Here is a 21,787-nt window from a genome sequence, read left to right on the forward strand (position 1 = left end):
TTGGGCATCATGTTAACCTGAAGAGCAGTCTGCCGCATTAGCCGAGTCTAGAGCAGTAGTTCTCAAAGGTTGGATCATAGGCCAGTAGTGATTCATGACAGAAGTCCCTTCATACATGGCACAGTGAAAAGTGTGAAAGTATGTAATAAAAATTTATCGATTTCAAGGGTAGAGCCTTACACTGAGATATAGCTTCCCTTCTTTTCTGGTATAAAATGTCTTTTAGCGATAGCAAATAGTTTTCCTAATGATGTCATATCAATCTTCTCCCTTTATTTTGTTACATCTTTCCAATCAAGGAAATAAAATGTCTAAGAAACCACTGTCTAGAAGTTATAACACTGAATTTAGCATTTGCTTGAGCATCACTCAAATAATGAATTTCATTTACTACTACACACTTAGAAACAGTAATTACTCTATAGTGTTCAGAAAAAGTCATGCAACTATCTGTGTAACAGTTCAAATTCAACACATAAGGGCATTTTAACTGTCCACTGAACATATCTATAATTCAATGCAACAATAGGTCAGAAGTTGTATCTCTCTCAAAAGATACTAAAGTCATACATACATCTACAGATCCAAATGCACATTTAGATCCTCACATCGAGATCTTTGAAGTGAGACCTAGGATTCCCTCGGGAATCCCCAGGTTCACGTTTCAGCAGTGACACGAGTGATGTGGCATTTAACATGAGGGCCAGACAAGAAAGCAGATACACAGTCGTGACGCTGGGTGTGTGTGTGGCTCGTCTGCTGCAGGAATGGAGGAAACGGGGTACTGGCACAAGCAAGATATGGAGAACAGGATTCAGGAGTCATTTTTGTAATGTCAACAAGCTCTATAAATGAATGAAGACCAGTGAGTTCCGTGAAGAAGGTAGTACCCAGAGAGAATTCATTCAACTGTTATTTACTAACTCAGTGTCTTATTGGCTCTTTAGGTATGAAGAAAAACAAGACAAAGCCCCAACCCACAAAAACTCACAATTCAGATAAGGAGACAAACACATGAAAAATTACACAGGCTACAGAATGAGGCTATTAGCACTGAGGTGCCCCAAAGGAGGAGGGATCCCCTCTTCCTAACATTAAGGACACAGAAGGTCGTGGGGTAGAGAATTCCAGATAGCTTCACCATGGGTAAGGACTGACTTCGTTTTCGTTTTTCCAGCTTTGTTGAGTATAACTGACATAAAATTAGAAGACAGGATTGACTTCTGAGAAGTCAAGCTGAAGACAGGGTGAAAAAGAAGAGGTGATGTCTTAGTCCGTTCAAGCTGCTATTATAAAAATACCATAAAACAGATACCTTATAAGCGGAAAAAAAAAAAGTTTATTTCTTACAGTTCTGGAATGGGGAAACCCAAGACTGCGGTGCCAGCAGATTTGGTGTCCGGTGAGGGCCTGCTTCCGTCATGGCTGCCTTTTCACTGTAACTTCACATGGTGCAAGAGGCAAGCGAGCTATCTGGGGCCTCTTACATAAGAACCTCATTGCATTCACGAGGGTTCTGTCCTCATGACCTAATTGCCTCCCAAAGCGCCCCTCTTAATATGTATTATTGCATTGGGCACTGCATTTCAACATGTCAATTTTAGAGAACACAAACACATTCAGACCATAGCAGCAGGTGCAAGAGTTAGAAAAGCAGTCTGGAAGCACGAAAAGGAACCATAAGGACAGAAAGGTGCCAATACAAAGAGTTTCAAGAAGGTAGCATTAGTGAATAAAAGCTATAAAAAGTTTGAGAATCCTGAGTGACATGAATAAAGGAGACAAAGGTTGATGTGATAGCTGAGCTCTCCATGTCTTTTCCTTCCCCTCTACAATGAAAACTAGCTTTCAGGGTGGGACAAAGAAGAGAAAGTCATAAGAAAAACAAACATGGTTTTTAAAAAATATATTAATATTTTCTTTCTATAATACTTCTGCAGAAAGTCACAGGGTAGTAGATCAGGGAATTTTAGATAAACTAGAAAAAATAAGGACTATTCCACATCACTAACAGGAAACCAACAATGACATTTGAAACCTAGAAAATATAAAACAGAAGGAAAAATGACATGGAGTCCAGTTATGATACCGGCATTACCAAACCTACAGAATAGAGGAAATCTAAACATAAAACTCAACAGATTCGTGTTTACTAAATTAAAGACAGAAAGAGGTTAAAGACAAATAAGAAGGTTTACTAAGAGACTATATTCCACCTTTAATTTGGATATAAAATGTAATAGTTGTATGAGCAGAGGACCCTGATCCAACTATTTCTAATACTTCCTTGCTCTAGCCTTTCACCCCATCGCTTTCCTTCTAAGAGACAGGGAACCAAGTCTTTCTCTGTAAACAGCCCCTGTCTTTTTGTTATTGTTGTATAGAATTCTTGAATTGAATGGAAATTTCCTGCCATAATTATACAGAAAATTACTAGATTCTTTAACCAGCTCTGGAGCTCCCACGTGAATGTGTAAGTGACTCGCCCAGTGCTCTCTGGCAGGAGCCTGGCTCACAGGGGACCGCACCTGGGGGGGTGCACAGTCAAGGCCAGAGAGTCGGGACGTAAGAACGCTGGCGAGGGTGCGACAAAAACAAGGGTGATGCCGTTTCATCTTCAACAGTTTTATCAAACCCTACATCTATTTCTCATCTAATTTGCCTTGAAAAATACTAAAAAGAAGTGTGGCTTTTTACAAATACATGCTCAGTAGAAGGTGTGGTCTTGACTTCTTTTCTGATCACGGCTTAGGCTACAGATTTGGCACTTTTCACTTGACCTGGAAGGAAGCAGATTTTTAAAATTACATTTAATTAGCTTACAATTTAAAACAAAAATAAAGCCAGTTTTAAAAGTTTTACTTACTGGGGTTGACACTGGTTCATAAAATTGTACAGGCTGCAAGTGTATGATTCTATAACACGTCATCTATATATCGAATTGTGTGTTCACACCCAGAGTCAAGTCCCGTTCGGTCACCATCCATCCCCCCTTCACCCTCTTCCCTCCCCCACCCCCTCTCCCTCTGGCAACCACTGTCCTGTTGTCTGTGTCTATGAGGCTTTTTTGTTTGTTGTGTTCGTTCATTGGTTGCTTTCAGTTTTACATATATCCCACATATGAGTGAAGCATATGGTTCTTGACTTTTCCCATCTGACTTTTCTCACATAGCATGATATTCTCAAGGTCTATCCATGCCGTCATCAACTGAAGCCAGTTCTTAAAACAACGGGCATGAAATAAATCAATGTGTCCCAGCCTGAACCAGTCATTCATTCAACCTTGGTGTTGATATGTCAATTCAACTGTTTCCCCACACACACACACACTTTTTTAAAATATTTAAAGCTGTGAGGTCACATTTACCATACAGTCAGTGTTATTATTCCTAATTCTGCCACTGATAGAGCAGCACTTTAACAAACTGCTTAACCTCTCTTGTCTTTACTTTTCTCATTGTGAAATGAAGGGGACAGTTCTGAGGTTCTATCAAGACTGAACACTTCCACAACAGGAGGGTGCCGGATTCTGTGGCGCTGGCAGGGAACCAGAGGCCAGCCCAGCTCAGACGTGGGGAAGGGAAGGGTAGGGATTCTGAGCCAGGCTGACTGCGGCTATGGACCAGGAGGAGGGGGTGGGAATCTGGCTGTGGACCCAACAGTTCAGGCCCAGTCATCTCACTCCCCTGGTCTGTCCTCTCTCCAATCCACTCTGCAAAGAAACCAGATGATTCTCCCTTCCTTAGTCCCTCTACTCACCTACACAAAACCTTTAATGGCAGCCCAAAGTCCTGAAAATAAAGCCCAAACTTTCTAAACTTACAGCTCAATACTTCTAATGAAATGATCGTGTTAACTTTCTAACCTTATTTTCTGCCAGTCCTTAACATGGACTCAACTACAATCAGCCAGATGGATACCGATAACTTTCCTATTCCCATACTGAACTTTCTGAACATACACGGCCCCTACTCTATCCTTTCAAGTATGTGTGTTTACTCACAAACTGGGTGGTGGGCTCCTTATGGCCCAGGACTCTATAAAAGTGTCAATCTCCCCTCAGGAGATCTAGAGAGCGCTCTGTGTTTGCTCTATCTATGTTAGGTAGAGACTGCATGGGACAACCTACCATGCGACCTAGACCAGATTAAGTGTCTTCAGTTTAAAAATCCACAACCCCACTTTTCATCACTTAAAAATCTTAGGTACTGAATATCTACTTTCATAGGAGTAAAGTTGAATAAATGGATCATAGAAATAAATGTAGCAGCTAAAATGTGAAACTGTTACACAAAACACCGTAAAAGTGAATTTTGGTGACCTTGGACTAGGCAACTTCTTAGATATGCAACAAAGGAAAAATAAATAAATTGGACTTCACCAAACTTAGAGCCTTTTGTGCTTCAAAGGACAAAACTAAGTAAATAAAAAAGAAGAACCCACAGAATGAAAGAAAATATTGGCAAATCACATACCTGATAAGGGACTGTTATCCAAAATACATAAATAGCATAACAGCTCAACAAGAAAAAGACAGTCCAATATAAAGATGGACAAAGGGCCTGGCTGTGGTGGCACAGTGGCTATAGCGTTCACCTGGAACGCTGAGGTCGCCAGTTTGAAACCCTGGACTTGCCCGGTAGAGGCACATAAATAAGCAAGCAATGAACAGCTAAAGTGAAGCAACTATGAGCTGATAGTTCTCGCTGCTCCCCCACCTGTTCTCTCTCTGTAAAATCAATAAAATATTTTTTAAAATAAAATAAATTAAAAATTAATGGGCAAAGGATTCGAATAGACATTTCTACAAATAAATGCACAAATGGCCAGTAAGCAATGGAAAGACGCTTACCATCATTAGCGAATAAGGAAATGCAAATCATAACTACATTAAGATACCACTTCACACCCACTAGGATGGCTGAAAGATTTTTTAAGACAATAAAAAATGTTGATAACGATGTGGAGAAACTGGAACCTTCATTTTTACTGCTTGTGGAAATGGGCAATTAAAATATTTTGGCAGTTCCTCTAAAGGTGAGATGTAAAAGTGCCATGTTGCCCAGCAATTCCACTCCTAAGTATATACCCAAGAGAAATGGAAACTTGTGGTCATGCAAAAAATTCTTCACAAAAGTTCGTAGCAGCATTTTTATAATGGTTAAATGAATGGGAACTCAAACATCCATCACCGCATGAAGGAATAAGTTTGAATCCATACAAGGGAATATTATTCATCTATAAAAGAAATACTGAGACATGTTACATCGTGGACACACCTTGTAAACATTATGGCAAGTTAAAGAAACCAGGCACAAAATGCCACATGTTGTATGATTCTATTTATGATATGTCCAGAACATACACATTCGTAGAGACAGAAAGTACATGAGTGGTTGCCGGGGCTGGAGGGAGGCATGGGAAGCGACTGCTAATGCGTATGGGGTTGATTTCCTTTGGGGGGTGTAAAATCTCCTAAACTTGGAGTGTAGTGATGGTTATACACCTCTGTACATATACTAAAAACCACGATATTGTATATTTTTAAATGGTGAATTTATGGATGAGAATTATATCTCAATAAAGCTGATATTTTTTTAAATCTTAGGTACACCTGACACCAAGATCTGATGACAGTGTACCGACCCTGTTCACAAGACCATAGTACCACAATAGGTTTTTCAAAATATAAAATTATAACACTGAAAATGCATTTTCAAATTCTGCCACTCTGCCTCCTAGGAGGACATGCCTTCCTATTTAAAAAGCATTGGTCAAAATCAAAGGCAGCCAGACCATGCAGTGGCTCAGTGAGAGAACCCAGGTTCAAACCCTTAAGGTCGTTGGCTTGAATGTAGGATCATAAACATGACCCCATGATTACTTGCTTGAAGCCCAAGGTGGCTGGCTTAAATCTAAGGGCGCTGGCATGAGCCCAAGGTCTCTGGCTTGAGCAAGTGGTCACTGGCTCAGCTAGAGCACCCTGGTCAAGGCACATAGGAGAAAGAATCAATGAAATAAGGTGCCACAAATATTTTTTTTTTTGTATTTTTTTTCTGAAGCTGGAAACGGGGAGAGACAGTCAGACAGACTCCCGCATGCGCCCGACCGGGATCCACCTGGCACGCCCACCAGGGGGCGACGCTCTGCCCCTCCAGGGCATCGCTCTGCGGCGACCAGAGCCACTCTAGCGCCTGGGGCAGAGGCCAAGGAGCCATCCCCAGTGCCCGGGCCATCTCTGCTCCAATGGAGCCTTGGCTGCGGGAGGGGAAGAGAGAGACAGAGAGGAAGGGGGGGGGGTGGAGAAGCAAATGGGTGCTTCTCCTATGTGCCCTGGCCGGGAATCGAACCCGGGTCCCCCGTACGCCAGGCCGACGCTCTACCGCTGAGCCAACCGGCCAGGGCTCACAAATATTTATTGATGCTTCTCATCTCTCTCCCTTCCTGTCTGTCTGTCCCTCTGTCTCTCTCACTAAAAAAGAAAAAGAAAAAAAAAGAAATCAAAGGCACAGTATATTAAATAAAATTAAATGATTAATGAAGGTAATTAACATTAAGATTACACATTCTCTACAGAAATATTTCAGTTACTATTTTAAGTTATTTTCTTAAAATTTTATTTACTCATTTTTACAGAGAAGAGAGAAAGGCAGGAGGGAAAAAGAGAGAAGCAGTTGCTTCTCGTATGTGCCTTGACCAGGCAAGGCCCGGGTCTCGAACGAGCAACCTCAGCATTCCAGGTTGATGCCCTATCTACTGCACCACCACAGGTCAGGCCTATTTAAAGTTATTAAAACTGTGAATAAAATTAGCAAGTTGTATCATAGGTCATTGCTTGCAACTACTTACTGAAGATTGTTAAAAATCAGAGTGTCACCTGACCAGGTGGTGGCGCAGTGGATAGAGCGTCAGACTGGGATGCGGAAGACTCAGGTTCGAGACCCCGAGGTCACCAGCTTGAGCATGGGCTCATCTGGTTTGAGCAAAAATTCACCAGCTTGGACCCAAGGTCGCTGGCTCAAGCAAGGGGTTACTCAGTCTGCTGAAGGCCCGTGGTCAAGGCACATATGAGAAAGCAATCAATGAACAACTAAGGTGTCGCAATGCGCAACAAAAAACTAACGATTGATGCTTCTCATCTCTCCGTTCCTGTCTGTCCTTGTCTATCCCTCACTCTGACTCTCTCTCTGTCTCTGTAAAAAAATAAAATAAAATAAATAAAAATAATTTAAAAAAAAATCAAAGTGTCTCAGAAATAACAACATTGAACCTAATATTTATCCTTTTTGAATTCAAACCCATTTTATTCAAAACTTACGCGGTGTAGTCATTTTTGTGAAGATAGGAGTCACGATCTCTTCCAGTTGTTGTTTCTGCTCCAAAAGCTCATTAATAGAAGCTTCCAGATGGGTCTCCAACCACTCACTTTTCATACGGCATGCACTGAGGATGGTGTTCTAGTGACAGAATCAGAAATTTTCCTTTCTACTTCTCTACTGAAAAACTAAGCTCTAGGGCTGACCTGTGGTGGCGCAGTGGGTAAAGCGTAGATCTGGAACACTGAGGTCATCAGTTCAAAACCCTGGGCTTGGCCCTGGCCAGTTGGCTCAGTGGTAGAGTATCAGCCTGGTGTGCAGGAGTTTGATTCCCAGCCAGGGCACACAGGAGAAGCGCCCATCTGCTTCTCCACCCTTCCCCCTCTCCTTCCTCTCTGTCTCTCTCTTCCCCTCCCGCAGCCGGGGCTTCATAGGAGCAAAGTTGGCCCGGGCACTGAGGATGGCTCTGTGGCCTCTGCCTCAGGCGCTAGAGTGGCTCTGGTCGCAACAGAGCGACGTCCCAGATGGGCAGAGCATCACCCCCTGGTGGGCATGCCTGGTGGATCCCGGTTGGGTGCATGCGGGAGTCTGTCTGACTGCCTCCCCGTTTCTGGCTTCGGAAAAATTAAAAAATAATAATAAATAAATTTTAAAAAACCCTGGGCTTGCCTGGTCAAGGCACATGTGGGAGTTGATGCTTCCTGCTCCTCCCTCCTTCTCTACCCCCTTCTCCCTCTCTGTCTCTGTCTCCTCTCCCTAAAGTGAATAAATAAAATCTAAAAAAAAAACAACAACTAAGCTCTATAACATCTGTAAGCTTGCCCTGCCCACCAGAACTTCCCGTGATGCTGTTCTGTACCTGCAATGTCCCATACAGCCACCATTAGACAGATGTGCCACCGAGTGTTAAAAGAGTGGCTGTTGCTTCATGACTCTAGGTTGTGAGTTTAATTTTGCCTGTATTTTGTTTGCTTCATAAGAGATTTTGTAAAGTATTTTAGACATCACAAGTAAAATGTGTAACTTATCATGTTCCCGGACTTGGTGATGTCCACACTTTAGCAATACCTAATTTTTTTCATCAGAAAGTCACAATAAAATTCACAGAGAAATTTTTGCAGAGAAATGCAGAAAATAATTTAAAACCAAAACACATTCCTGATACTTTGAGAGAATATCTTTTGTGTGTGTGTACATCCAAAGCAATAAACGTGTCCACATGCACTACTTCGTATTTAGCAAACATGGCAAGCTAGCTTTAAATTAGCTATCTTATATCAGTGTACCTTTTTCACCATTATGTAATATTTGATACATCAAAAATATGTAATATAGTTACATATATATATATACTAGTATATGTGACATATTTCTAAATTTTGAAGCAAAATTAATGAGTGTCAGAAGACCCCCCTACAATCAACAGAAGACCCAGATAGAACACCTCCAGTAATACTGACCCACTTCCATGCCCCTTCCTGAGACATAATCACAAGCTGTGCTTATATGTTTACTTTCCTTTTAAAAATAGTTTTACCTCACCTGCCCTGTGGTGGCACAGTGGATAAAGCCTCAACCCTAGAACACTGAGGTCACTGGTTCAAAATCTGGGCTTGCCTGGTCAAGGCACATATAGGAGTTGATGCTTCCTGCTCCTCCCCCTTCTCTCTCTCTCCCCTCTCTAAAATAAAGAAATAAAATCTTTAAATAAAAATAGTTTTACCTCATATGTAGGTATATCTAAACAATACATGGTGATTTTGCTTGCTTTTGAGCTTTATAAAAATCTATCTAGTCTTTGGCAAAATTTTTTTCTTCTTTAGAGGGGAAGAGAGAGAGAGATCCAGGAAGGGAGAGAAATGAGAAGCATCAGCTCATAGTTGTGGCACTTCAGTTATTCCTTTTTTTCTTTTTTTGACAGAGACAGAGAGAGAGAGAGAGAGAGGAACAGATAGGGACAGACAGGAATGGAGAGAAATGAGAAGCATCAGTTCTTTGTTGCAGCATCTTAGTTGTTCACTGATTGCTTTCTCATATGTGCCTTAATGGGGGGAGGCTCCAGCAGAGCAAATGATGCTGGAGCTCAAGCCAGCGACCTTGGGCTTCAAGCCAGCGACCTTGGGCTTCAAGCCAGTGACCTTTGGGCTCAAGCCAGTGACCATGGGGTTATGTCTATGATCCCACACTCAAGCCAGTGACCCCGCACTCAAGCCAGTGAGCCCATGCTCAAGCTGGATGAGCCTGCACTCAAGCAGGCGACCTCGGGGTTTCGAACCTGGTCCTCCATGTCCCCGTCTGACACTCTATTCACTGCACCACCACCTAGTCAGGCTATACCACTTTTAAATATTACTTCATTAAAATTTTTAGTCCATCTCTTATCAGTAGTATATTAATGAGGAGGGAAGAAAAATGGAAGTAGGCAGCAGTAAGGACCACCATCTACCTCTATAGCATTAGTGTAAAAAGTAAGCTATCCGACAAAACTCTCAAAAGACTTCAGAACAAGCAATGATCACAGTGCAGTACCTTGTCCTCTTTAAAGAGTCTCCCTGCTCCCTTCTCAGAGTCTGTAACAGTTGTAGAGACCTTTGTAATATATTTTTTCAGAGCCAGCCTTGCATCTGAAACAAGAAGACAGTAAAATGTACAATGACAAGACAAAGACCAAAAACCATGCTCAACTGTGTAAGGTACTATCTAGATGCAGAGCTTTAAGGAGACTGTGTACAGGAGGTGATTTTTGGTTGCTTTCTCTGAATTTCAAGAAAGATAGCACTCAACCAGCATGGCGCTTGGGGACTCACTGTGTTCCTAGAATTGTGCTAAGGTTTTTTAAAACAACATAAACTGTGACACCCATCCCAAAGAGACCATATTCTATTAAAATATCTAGTCTGTAGAAAGTAACAAAAAGACATTTCCAATACCAAAACTGCCATTTGCTTTACCCTTCTTGAGTCTTCAAAACAAATTAAAAATTTGCTTTCCTTTTTTAAAAAAGAAAGATAATACCATTCACTATAGAACCCATAGCAATGTCACCACAAAAATCTACAAGATATGTTTGGATAAAAGTATATCCCTCTGAGTTATATGACTCAATAAATTAAAAGGATTACTATATTCCTAGATGGTGCAACGGAATATTATAAAATTGTAGAGTAGCCCCAAATTATTTTAAGGTTGCTGCATTTATTTCCTGTGATGGCTATAACAAACTGTCACAAATTCAGTGGCTTAAAACAACACAAATTTATTCACATACATTTCTAGGGGCCAGAAGTCTGAAATGAGCTTTGCCAAGTGCAAGTCAAGGTGTTCTCAGGGCTGATTCCTTCTGTGGGTTCTTCTTGCTTTTTCCAGCCTCTAGTGGCTGCTGCACTCCTTGGTCGGTGAAATACATCCTCAACGTACATCACTCCCATCTCTTCTCGCATCATCAAACCTCCTCCTTCCTGTCACTTGCAGTAGGGACATTTGTGATTACACGTAGTTCCTACCTGGGTAATCCAGGGTAATCTCTCCATCTCAAGAGCCTTAGTTTAAGGATCTGCAAAGTCCCTTTTGCATATGGAGTGACAGTCCATGGTTCCAGGGATTAGGACCTAAATGTCTTTGGTGCAGCCATTTTTCAGCCTACCACAATCTGCCCTCTGGCCTTCCAAACTTCACAGCTATCCCACTTGCAAAATACATTTACCCCATCCCAGCATCCAAAAGTCTTGACCCATTACAACATCAATTCATGCCCTAATGTTCATCTAACATATCATCAGCTCAAAAGTCTTAACTCTTTGGTATGACTTTGGTATGATCCTTGCACCCTGGGATAGAATTCCTCTCCATCGGTAGACCTGTGAAACTAGAAAACAAGTTCTCTTCTCCAAAAATACAGCAGTGGGGCAGGCACAGTAACAATTGTAGACACTGCCATTCATAAAGTAAGGTAACCAATTGTCCTCCTTTTGGGAGGACAGTCCTTCTTTTGTAAGTTCCGTCCGCCCTCGAAAAGTGTCCTCCTACATGTCTTCCTTTTTGATTTTGGAACACTAATCTGTAAATGTCCATATTCAATCGATGCAGAGTCGATCCCTTGCATGTGATGTGACATATTTGTATCTAAATGAGTACTTTTTTCTTACAGTTATTATTAAAAATTAATAGGCATGTAAGCATAATTATAATATAAAACATTACAAATATTTTTATTATGCATTTATCATATTATAGTGTATTATTGTTGCAATGAATAAAATGTTTCTTTTATTTACAATATTGTTTTCTTCGATATATTTTTGTCCTCTTCTTTATTGTAAAAAAGTTGGTCACTTTACATCAAGGGGAAAAAATGTGAGGAAAGGCGTCATCCGTCCCAAGCAATTTCAAAATCCCACACGGCAAACTGTGTTAGTGGTCATGGCCTGGAAACAAGCCTCTGTGGAGCAGGGCTCCCTTCTCGGCCTGCAGCCCCAGCCTGGGTCATCTTCCCTTCTTGTGAGAGATAGCACGTTTTTGCAGCTGAATAGTTTGTTTGTTTTTTTGTTTGTTTTTTGTTTTTTTTCATTTTTCTTAAGCTGGAAACAGGGAGAGACAGTCAGACAGACTCCCGCATGCGCCCGACCGGGATCCACCTGGCATGCCCACCAGGGGGCGACGCTCTGCCCACCAGGGGGCGATGCTCAGCCCATCCTGGGCGTCGCCATGTTGCGACCAGAGCCACTCTAGCGCCTGAGGCAGAGGCCACAGAGCCATCCCCAGCGCCCAGGCCATCTTTGCTCCACTGGAGCCTTGGCTGCAGGAGGGGAAGAGAGAGACAGAGAGGAAAGCGCGGCGGAGGGGTGGAGAAGCAAATGGGCGCTTCTCCTGTGTGCCCTGACCGGGAATCGAACCCGGGTCCTCCGCACGCTAGGCCGACGCTCTACCGCTGAGCCAACCGGCCAGGGCCTGCAGCTGAATAGTTTTATCAGTCATTTCTTGCCTGTTGAGTTTTGGGGGTCCAGCAGCCTTTATTCGTTCTGTCCTCTCTCCATCCCTTTGTGCAAACTGGCCATGTTTCTACAAGGATAACATCCTCAAAACCCTTGAGGCTCCCCGCATGTCACAGAGATTCCTTTCATCAGACAATAGGATCCTCCACAGGTCCCTCTGGGACAATCCCATTTCTGTTCCTGATTTCTACTGAGATGGCTGAGGCTCCTCAGCAGCAGCCACACACTAGACAGCCACACGCTTGGCTTCCAGTGCAGGGCACACTTCACTGACAGTCACTCTCCTCATTTCAGCATTTGGGCAGTCTGGAGAGGCTGAGCGGTTCCTGCCATCAAGTCCTTTTCCCATTTGCAGGAAAGGTTCTTCCCTCAATTTCTCTTTTCCTCTCACATGTTACGAGAAGGAATGGAGAGAAATAAGGTCAGGTCTCCAACACTTTCCTTGGAAATTTCTCCAGCTAAATGTCCAGGTTCCCCACTTACAACTCAGCTACGATTTCTACCACTGAGTTACAGGATCGCCTTTCCTCCCGTTTCCAATGACATGTCCCTCATCTCCTTCAGAGCCCTCACCAGCAGCATCCTTAATGTCCAGATTGCAAACAACAGTCCACTCAAGGCCATTCTCATCATGGACCTCCAAAGTCTCCCACTTACCATTACCCAATTCCAAAGCCACCTCCACATTTCGGGCACTCGTTACCGCGTCGCCTACTTCCAGGGACTAAAATCTGTGTTCGTCTCCTACAGCTGCTGTACAGATTTCACAGCTCTGGTGGCGGAAGACTGAAATCAGTTTCCCTAGACTAGAGTTAAGGCACTGGCCAGGCTGAGTCATGAGGCTCTAAGGGAAAGCCCATTTCTTATTTTTTTCCACCCTCTAGCGACTGTCTACATTCCTTGGTGCAAAGTGCACCATCCCAATCTTGGCTCCTGTTCTGTATCAGACATCCCTCTTCCTCCATCTTATAAGGACCCTTGTGATTATAATTATGGCCCAACTGGATAAGCTCCTAATGTTAACAGCCTTACCTTGCTCATATCTGCCAAGTTCCTTCTGCCTTACCACAGCAGTAGGACCTGGATGTCTTTGGGGGCCATTACCCAACCTACCTTAATCATATACACAATATTGTATAATTTTAAATGGGAATTTTTGATAGTCTTAATGAAATCCCTCTGAAGGCTCACCTGGGCCATCTACAGTACCTAACAATCTCTCTAAGCCTCATTGGCCTATCTGTAAATACAACAAGAGTGCCTTCCAGAGTCAAATTCAGACAAACATGTGGAGAAGTACTAATGAATATGGCCCAGCTGACCAGTAGTCTGGCTTCCAACCCTATACAGCTTCCGACCCACCACTTATGTTGCAAGCAGAATTAATTACCTAAACTGGAACCCAAGGGTTAGACTTTGGCTCCACCACTAGTTGGGATACTCAGAGTCAGCGGTGTTCCCACCACTTCTTTTTTCTTTTTACATGTCTAAGCATCTCTTTACTTAATGCAGAACTATTTTATACTAGCACTTCAATTCACTTTCATTTAAGATTTATAAAAGACTGGATATTTGATATGTGTAATCTCAGTTTCACAACATCTGATATTGTTTTCTTTCAAAACTCTTTGACCAATAAATCCTCTTACATACACTAAATACTTTACTATTTTCACTTCAATTCTTTCCAAACTATTAATCAAGTGAATTCCTTATTAATTTGCTTAGTCAGTAGTAGTTCCTTACCTTTGTCATTATTTGCTAATCTTTTACATTTGGAAAGTATTCCTATTATATTTCTTTAGCGAAGTAGAATACAAATATAACACATCCCCTAATTTATACAGATCAAGGCCTTCTACTCCAAGATGGAACTTTCCAAATGCAGAAATAAGTCCAATTTGTTACCTGGACAGATATAAATTTCCTGCAGCTATCCAAACCTACAACTTAAGAGTGGTTTCCATGTTTTGTTTTGTTTTGTTGTCTTAGTAACGTATTCCTAATGGTGGGGGGCTCTTTTTTGCCATACACTACCATATCAACTTGTTATCAAATTAATATTAGAAAATACTTTAATCATGAGTATTTTAGTTATTTGAAATTTTCTTCTTGTGATACACAATTTCCTAATGATAAAATCTTTTTATACTCAAAATTTACATTAAATAAATTAGTGGTATTTAAAAATAACTGGTCTTGCAAATAAAAATTATTAACAACTTGCCTGACCAGGCGGTGGCACAGTGGATTGAGTGTTGGACTGGGATGCAGGAGACCCAGGTTCGAGACCCCAAGTTCACCGGCTTGAGCCTGGGTTCATCTGATGTGAGCAAAAAGCTCACCAGCTTGGACCCAAGGTCTCTGACTTGAGCAAGGGGTTACTCAGTCAGCTGAAGGCCCACGGTCAAGGCACATATGAGAAAGCAGTCAATGAACTAAGGTGTCGCAACAAAAAAAACTGATGATTGATGCTTCTCATCTCTCTCCGTTCCTGTCTGTCTGTCCCTATCTATCCCTCTCTCTGACTCTCACTCTGTCTCTATAAAAAAAAAATTATTAACAACTTTATTAACAAATAATCTATCTCGGCACAAACAAAAAGTACTTTCTATTATTGGTACTATAATTTTATACAGACTATGCCTGTAAGGCAACAACCACTACATATTTTTATAACATAGTATACACAGCATGGGCAAGTAGAGTTGTCAAAACTGCTGACATTTTTGCACACGTTGATTATATGAGGAAGACTATTATTATCACAGGCATCATCACCTTGGGAAATAATGATTATCTATGCAAATTTAAAATGGTCATATAGAATAAATTTATATATGAGTAATGTGGGGGAAGAAAACTGATATTTATTCGTTACCATTATTATAATTGGGCATAAAAAGTCTACCTCTCCTTTTTGAATGATTTGCTGTTCGGAAAATAAGATATTTTAATTTTTCATGAGGCTGCTCACGGAGAATAGGGCTTGTTATTTCTAAGAGTAGGAAACGACAGTTTTGTATTGCGACACACCTGGGGATGTAAAACCTAACTGTATAAAATCACTTACTGTCACCCACGTGGCAGTGGATGTGCTAGCTACAGCACCCTCAAAGCCTATCCTGCAGTGTCAGCAGGTGGCCTTCCGCCGGTCCCTACGGAAGCCGCTTCTGCTTCTACCAGCGACAGTGGAACTGGATCAGCTCGGGATGCGCACCATGTCCGGTGTGAAACAGGTTCCCAGGGCACGCTGTCGCCTGGAGCTCACTATAGAAGTTGGGAAGAACTAGGGTCACCACGCTAGAAGAGCCCTGCGCAGGCCCTCTGCGGGCGCACGCACAGAACGGGCCATTTTGGTGGAGGCCTCCCGGCACCCTCAGCGCCCCCAGCGCCCCCGGCGGCCCCTCCTGCCCCAGAGCTTGGGTCAGCGCGCCGCCGCAGGGGGCACGAGCGCCTGAGCTCCGCGGGCCGGGGCCGGTACCGAGACCGCGGCGGGAGCCCAGAGGCTGCAGCGCGGGCCTAGGAACCGCGGTCCGCGACCGGCAGGTGCCCGTCCGCCGGCTTGGCCCGCCCCAGACGCAGCTTTCTCTGCCCGCTGCCGTTCCCAAGGCGACCGTTCGGGGCGGCCCCCGCTCGCAGGAGCCCAGATTTTCTGTGTTCTGCAGCCGTTCCAGGACCCGGGCATGAGGCAGCACGGCTGGGGCAACGGGCCGAGCGCCCGAGGCCTCTGGGATGGGGTGGGACCGGGCGGGTGGTGTGAGGGTGCGCGGCCTGGACTGGACGGCCGGATTGCAGGCTAGCTGTTCTCTCCTCCATTTCAACACAGGATGGAGTTCAGGCAAGGGACTGGTTGGAAGTGGGAACTCAGGGACTTACCACGAAATAGCACTTGTATAATAAGCATGCTGATTTTATAGAGAGCACTGTTTTATTTTGGGTGGCTTGGTAGAGAAAGGAGATTATTGCAGACAACCTCCTATGCCACCATGCCTGTTTTAGCCCATGCAGCTGCCACAGAAAGTTGCACAGACTAGGTAGCTTATACACATTAGAAATCTATTGCTGACAGTCCCTGGGTGGGGGTGGTGGGGGGGAGGTTGAGAAATCCAAGATGCAGTCTGGTGAGAGCCCTCTTCCTCCAGAGTCAGGGCCTTCTTACTGTGTCCTCACAAGGTGGAAGGGCTAGGGAGCTCTGTGGGACTCTTTTAAAAAGAACACTAATCCCGTTCATAAGGGCTCCACTCACCTGTCCTAATGACCTCCCAAAGACTCCACCTCCTAATACCATCATATTGAGCATTAGGATTTCAACATGTGAAATTCTGCACACACAATGAGACCACAGCAATTCCTTAACCCCCTCTAACCTTGGTTTACCCATCCATAGCATGTACGCAACATACTACAGTCCTCATGGGGTTGTGTAAGGATTAAACAAAATGTAATATAATACATGCAAACATCTTGGCATAGTGCCTGGTACACAGTAAAGTACTCAGTAAGTTTGGTATGCCATGCCTCTCCTCAACACTTGGTAAATGATTCCCTAATTGTTACTGAAGAAAATACAGGACCCTCCAAGGTCTATCTCAAGGTCCCCAAACTATGGCCCTCAGGCCGCATGCCACCCCTTAGGCCATTTATCCCGCCCCCGCCGCACAGAAGGGGCACCTCTTTCATTGGTGGTCAGTGAGAGGAGCACTGTATCTGGTGGCACTGCAAAGCAGGGCGTAGCTCACGTATAGTACTACTTCCGGTGACGCAGGATGCAGGCATCACAGCTCCGGAAGCGAGGTCATATCACTTTTTAGGGCTAGCAGTGACAAATATGGAACTGGACATTGACCATCTCATTAGCCAAAAGCAGGCCCATAGTTCCCATCGAAATACTGGTCAGTTTGTTGATTTAAATTTACTTGTTCTTTATTTTAAATATTGTATTTGTTCCCGTTTTGTTTTTTTACTTTAAAATAAGATACGTACAGTGTGCATAGGGATTTGTTCATAGTTTTTTTATAGTCCGGCCCTCCAATGGTCTGAGGGACAGTGAACTGGCCCCCTGTGTAAAAAGTTTGGGGACTCCTGGTCTATCTGGACACAAGCTATCTTTCCAGCTTTTGCCTTCCAACATTCATCCAGAGAGTCTATCCATGTTTACTTCCTGTTCCATCTGCCCCAGGTGTCAACATGGCTCAACCTTCAGTCCCTGGGGTCTCTCTCCAGCATCACCTGTTCAGAGAGGGTTTTCCTGGTTGCCCTCCATCAAACAACACACTCTCATTCATTTACTTGCTGCCCACTTCAGAACCCCTTTATCACTTTATTTTTCTCCACAGACTCCACAAATATATAGATTTAGATAGATTGTGTGTCTCTTCACTAGAAAGAAAACTCCATGAACAGAACGATTTTGTTTTATGCCTAGTTGTACATGCATTCTGAGTTCCTAGAACAGTATTTAGCATATTGACATGCTCAATAAATACATATTGGTCCTATGAATGTTTACACAGAATTGCTTTGTTTACAATGTTTCTGCAACGTAATATGCCTTGTCCACCTACCAAAATTCTACTTTCTTCGAAGCTTAAACACACCATGACACTCCTAATTCCCCCAAGTAAAACTCCCTGCTCTAGCAACAGTTACATGATTATAATTTGATTTAGCTTCCATGTTAGTCTACAGTACCTTGGAATTTTTATTATCTTGTTTTTTAATTCTACCCCTAGATGGTAAGATCTTTAGAGGCAGGGTCTCTGTCTCCTCATTTTATCACATATGGTGCCCTCACCACCTCATCCTTTTTGCACAAACCGTGCCAAATTCCCCACCCCTACCCCCTACCTAAGAGTACCGCATATTGCCACCAAAGGGACATAATTTTAAACAGGAAGGTACTTTTCTTGCGTAACTATTTGAAAGGAAGAATATTTCAGAGTAAAAATAAAAAAGAAGCAATTGTAGGTCGTGTGAAATGGTACAGCTATGGATATTTTTAAAGTAGATGTAAAACATGGCCCTGGCCGGTGGCTCAGTGGATAGAGCATTGGCCCAGCATATGGAAGTCCCAAGGTCAATTCCCTGTCAGGGCACACAGGAGAAGTGACCGTCTGCTTCTCCCCCCTCCTTCTCTCTCTCTCTCTCTCTTCCCCTCCTGCAGCCAGTGGCTCCATTGGTTCGAGCTTGGCCCTGGGAGCTGAGGATGGCTCCATTGGAGCGCATCAGCCTCAGGAGCTAAAATAGCTCCGTACTCTAGCATCAGCCCCAGACAGGAATGCCAGATGGATCCTGGTTGGGGTGCATGCAGGAGTCTATCTCCCTCACTATCTCCCTTCCTCTCACCTAAAAAATATATGTATAGATAGATAGATAAATGTAAAACAGCCATACTTTGGAAGGGTTGAAATGAATATAGATAAGCTGTTTCCATAGAATTCCATTACTATGATTACAGTTTGAAGTTATTAGCTAGTAAGATATTAGTAAAGTCTTCCTCTCTCTCAAAAAAAAAATCAGTAAGAACAAATTAAAAAAATTTAAAAAAAGAAAAGAAACCCAAGGTGACTGGCTAGCTGACACCTTTTAGCTTTAATGTGCTCTTTATGGTGTCACTGACTCTATCCCAGGATCACTGTGACTGATGATGTAACAATGATGAGCAGTGTATAAACTGCTGCCCAGGAAGACTATTTTCAGTACTCTTATGTTATGAAATACCTACTGACCACAGTCAGGGCATTTCTGCTCTGTCTCCGGTCATATTTTTGGCTAAAGATGTTTTGTTGTTATTCCGATTAAGAAGGAAAGATGCCCTTTCAAGGACTACTCCCAAATTTTTTTCTGTTTGTTTGCCTATTTAAGGAAAGTTTGGGCACTTGTGAGAGAACTCGTCCAACCTGGGCCAGAATTGGATGGGAGATTTTACCAGAAGAAGCACTTTATCTAAAAGTTAATCTTCCTCCATCTCATTGTCTGCCTTACCCAATGAACAATCTATGCTTCAGTTCTGAAGACATGAATATATTTTGGGATTCTTTATATCTCATATCTATTATAGGACAAGCTGTCTTTTTAATTCTGGTTGTTTTATCTGTGCATTACCTCTGGAAAAAATGGAAGAATCACAAGGAAAAGGTAAGCTAGTGATGACAATAGTAACAGTTATAGGAATATCGCTTTAAAACATAAGATTACCAGCTACTAGCCCTGGCCATTTGGCCTGGTGTCTGGAAGTCCCAGGTTCAATTCCCAGCCAGGGCACACAGGAGAAGCACCCATCTGCTTCTCCACCCTTCCCCCTCTCCTTTCTCTCTATCTCTCTCTTCCCCTCCCACGACTAAGGCTCCACTGGAGCAAAATTGTCCCAGGCACTGAGAATGGCTCCATGGCCTCCACCTCAGGTGCTAGAATGGCTCCAGTTGCAATGGAGCAATGGCCCAGATGGGCAGAGCATCACCCCCTGGTGGGCATACCAGGTGGATCCCAGTCAGGCGCATGCGGGAGTCTGTCTCTCTGCCTCCCCGCTTCTCACTTCAGAAAAATACAAAAATTAAAAATAAATAAAAAGACTACCAGCTATGTTGAAGGAAAGTTCCCTGTCTTATTCCTCTTTGTAACCTCCCTGGTTCCCGCCATCTACCCTCAGCATCCAGCACAGTGTCTTGCACATACTAGGTGCTCAACAAATGAGTATAAGATTGTGAGTATAAGAAGGCCCTAAAATAATATAGTACAACCCCTCTATTTTAAGTTACAAAACACATCAAGAAAGTAGTGAGCTATAATGAATAGACTGTACAGGAAATGAAGTTGTCTGTCTGGGCCCAGAGGTAAGTCATCTGACCTTTCTCAGCTGCCTAACCCATAAAATGAAAGATCTGGACCAGAACAGCTGACAGATTCCTTGCGCATCTATATAGGAGGGTAAGTATATAAATTTGGCGTGTGCTTTTTTTTTTTTTTTTTTTTTACAGAGACAGAGAGTCAGAGAGAGGGATAGACAGGGACAGAGAGATGAGAAGCATCAATCATTAGTTTTTCATTGCGTGTTGCAACTTCCTAGTTGTTCATTGATTGCTTTCTCATATGTGCCCTGACCGCGGGCCTTCAGCAGACTGAGTAACCCCTTGCTGGAGCCAGCGAACCTGGGTCCAAGCTGGTGAGCTTTTTGCTCAAGCCAGATGAGCCCGCGCTCAAGCTGGGGACTTCGGGGTCTCAAACCTGGGTCCTTCCACATCCCAGTCCAACACTCTATCCACTGCACCACCGCCTGGTCAGGCGGCATGTGCTTTTTTAAAATGGACTGTAAACAAATGTCTAATACTAGGATAACTTTCAAGGAAATTGTGATCTTAAAAAATTTTACCGCTTTGCCAACAGCACCTTATTTTGAGGCAACTTTCTTTTGCCTTTAGATGGCTTTAGGTGACCCCTGTGTTTTGGTCGTTCGACCCCCGCCAGGGTCGCGATCCACAGGTTGAGAACCGCTGCTTTAGACAGAGAAACAGGAAGTGGGGGGGAATGAGAAGCATCAACTCGTAGTTGCATCACTGTAGTTGTTCATTGATTGCTTTCACATATGTGTCTTGCCCAGGGGCTCAAGCTGAGCCAGTGACACCTTGCTCAAGCCAGTGACCTTGGGCTTCAAACCAGCGACTGTGGGATGATATTAATGATCCTGTGCTCAAGCTGGCAACACTGTACTCTGGCTGGCAACCCTGAGCTCAAGCTAACAAGCCCGCTCTCTAGCTGGCGAATGTGGGGTTTCCAACCAGGACCCTCAGTATCCTTGGCCGACACTCAATCCACTGCATCACCATTGGTCAGGCATGAGGTAATCATAAAAACTCTTTGACCTTTAAAATAATCAGACTGTTATAACCACGGAGACTGTTATAACAATGGACATAGCAGAAATACAAAGGATTGTAAGAAAATACTATGAAGAACTATATGCCAAAAAACTAGACAACCTAGGTGAAATGGACAAATTCCTTGAAAAATATAATCTTTTAAAAATCAATCTGGAAGAATCAGAAAACCTAAATAGACCGATTACAACAAATGAGATCAAAACAGTTATCAAAAAACTCCCAACAAACAAAAGCCCTGGGCCAGATGGCTTCACAGGCGAATTCTACCAAACATTTGAAGAAGAACAAACTCCTATCCTTCTCAAGCTATTTCAAAAAATTCAAGAGGAGAAACAACTTCCAAGCTCCTTTTATGAGGCGAGCATAATTGTGATTCCAAAATCAGGCAAAGACAACACAAAGAAAGAAAACTATAGGCCAATATCCCTGATGAATTTAGATGCTAAAATCCTCAACAAAATATTAGCAAACCGTATCCAGCAATACATGAAAAAAATCATACATCATGATCAAGTGGGATTTATTCTGGAGAGGCAAGGCTGGTACAATATTCATAAATCAATCAATGTGATTCATCACATAAACAAAAGGAAGGACAAAA

At 43.0% G+C, this 21,787-nt stretch overlaps 1 protein-coding gene across 3 annotated transcripts in view; it reads right to left on the reverse strand.

Annotated features, from left to right (window-relative positions):
- Positions 1 to 1,393: 1,393 nt before the first annotated feature.
- Positions 1,394 to 21,787, reverse strand: part of ANKRD45 (ankyrin repeat domain 45) — a 35,763-nt gene continuing 15,369 nt past the window's right edge. For all 3 annotated transcript variants that reach the window (XM_066371540.1, XM_066371542.1, XM_066371543.1), the window contains exons 4-6: positions 9,846 to 9,940; positions 7,319 to 7,457; positions 1,394 to 2,780 (exon numbers count right to left, since the gene is read on the reverse strand). In XM_066371540.1, coding sequence (XP_066227637.1) covers positions 2,749 to 2,780; positions 7,319 to 7,457; positions 9,846 to 9,940 — 266 coding nt within the window. In that variant the 3' untranslated portion in view covers positions 1,394 to 2,748. The remainder of the gene's footprint in view (positions 2,781 to 7,318; positions 7,458 to 9,845; positions 9,941 to 21,787) is intronic.

The sequence above is a fragment of the Saccopteryx leptura genome, chromosome 2, assembly GCF_036850995.1.
Source record: "Saccopteryx leptura isolate mSacLep1 chromosome 2, mSacLep1_pri_phased_curated, whole genome shotgun sequence".
Taxonomy (NCBI): Eukaryota; Metazoa; Chordata; class Mammalia; order Chiroptera; family Emballonuridae; genus Saccopteryx; species Saccopteryx leptura.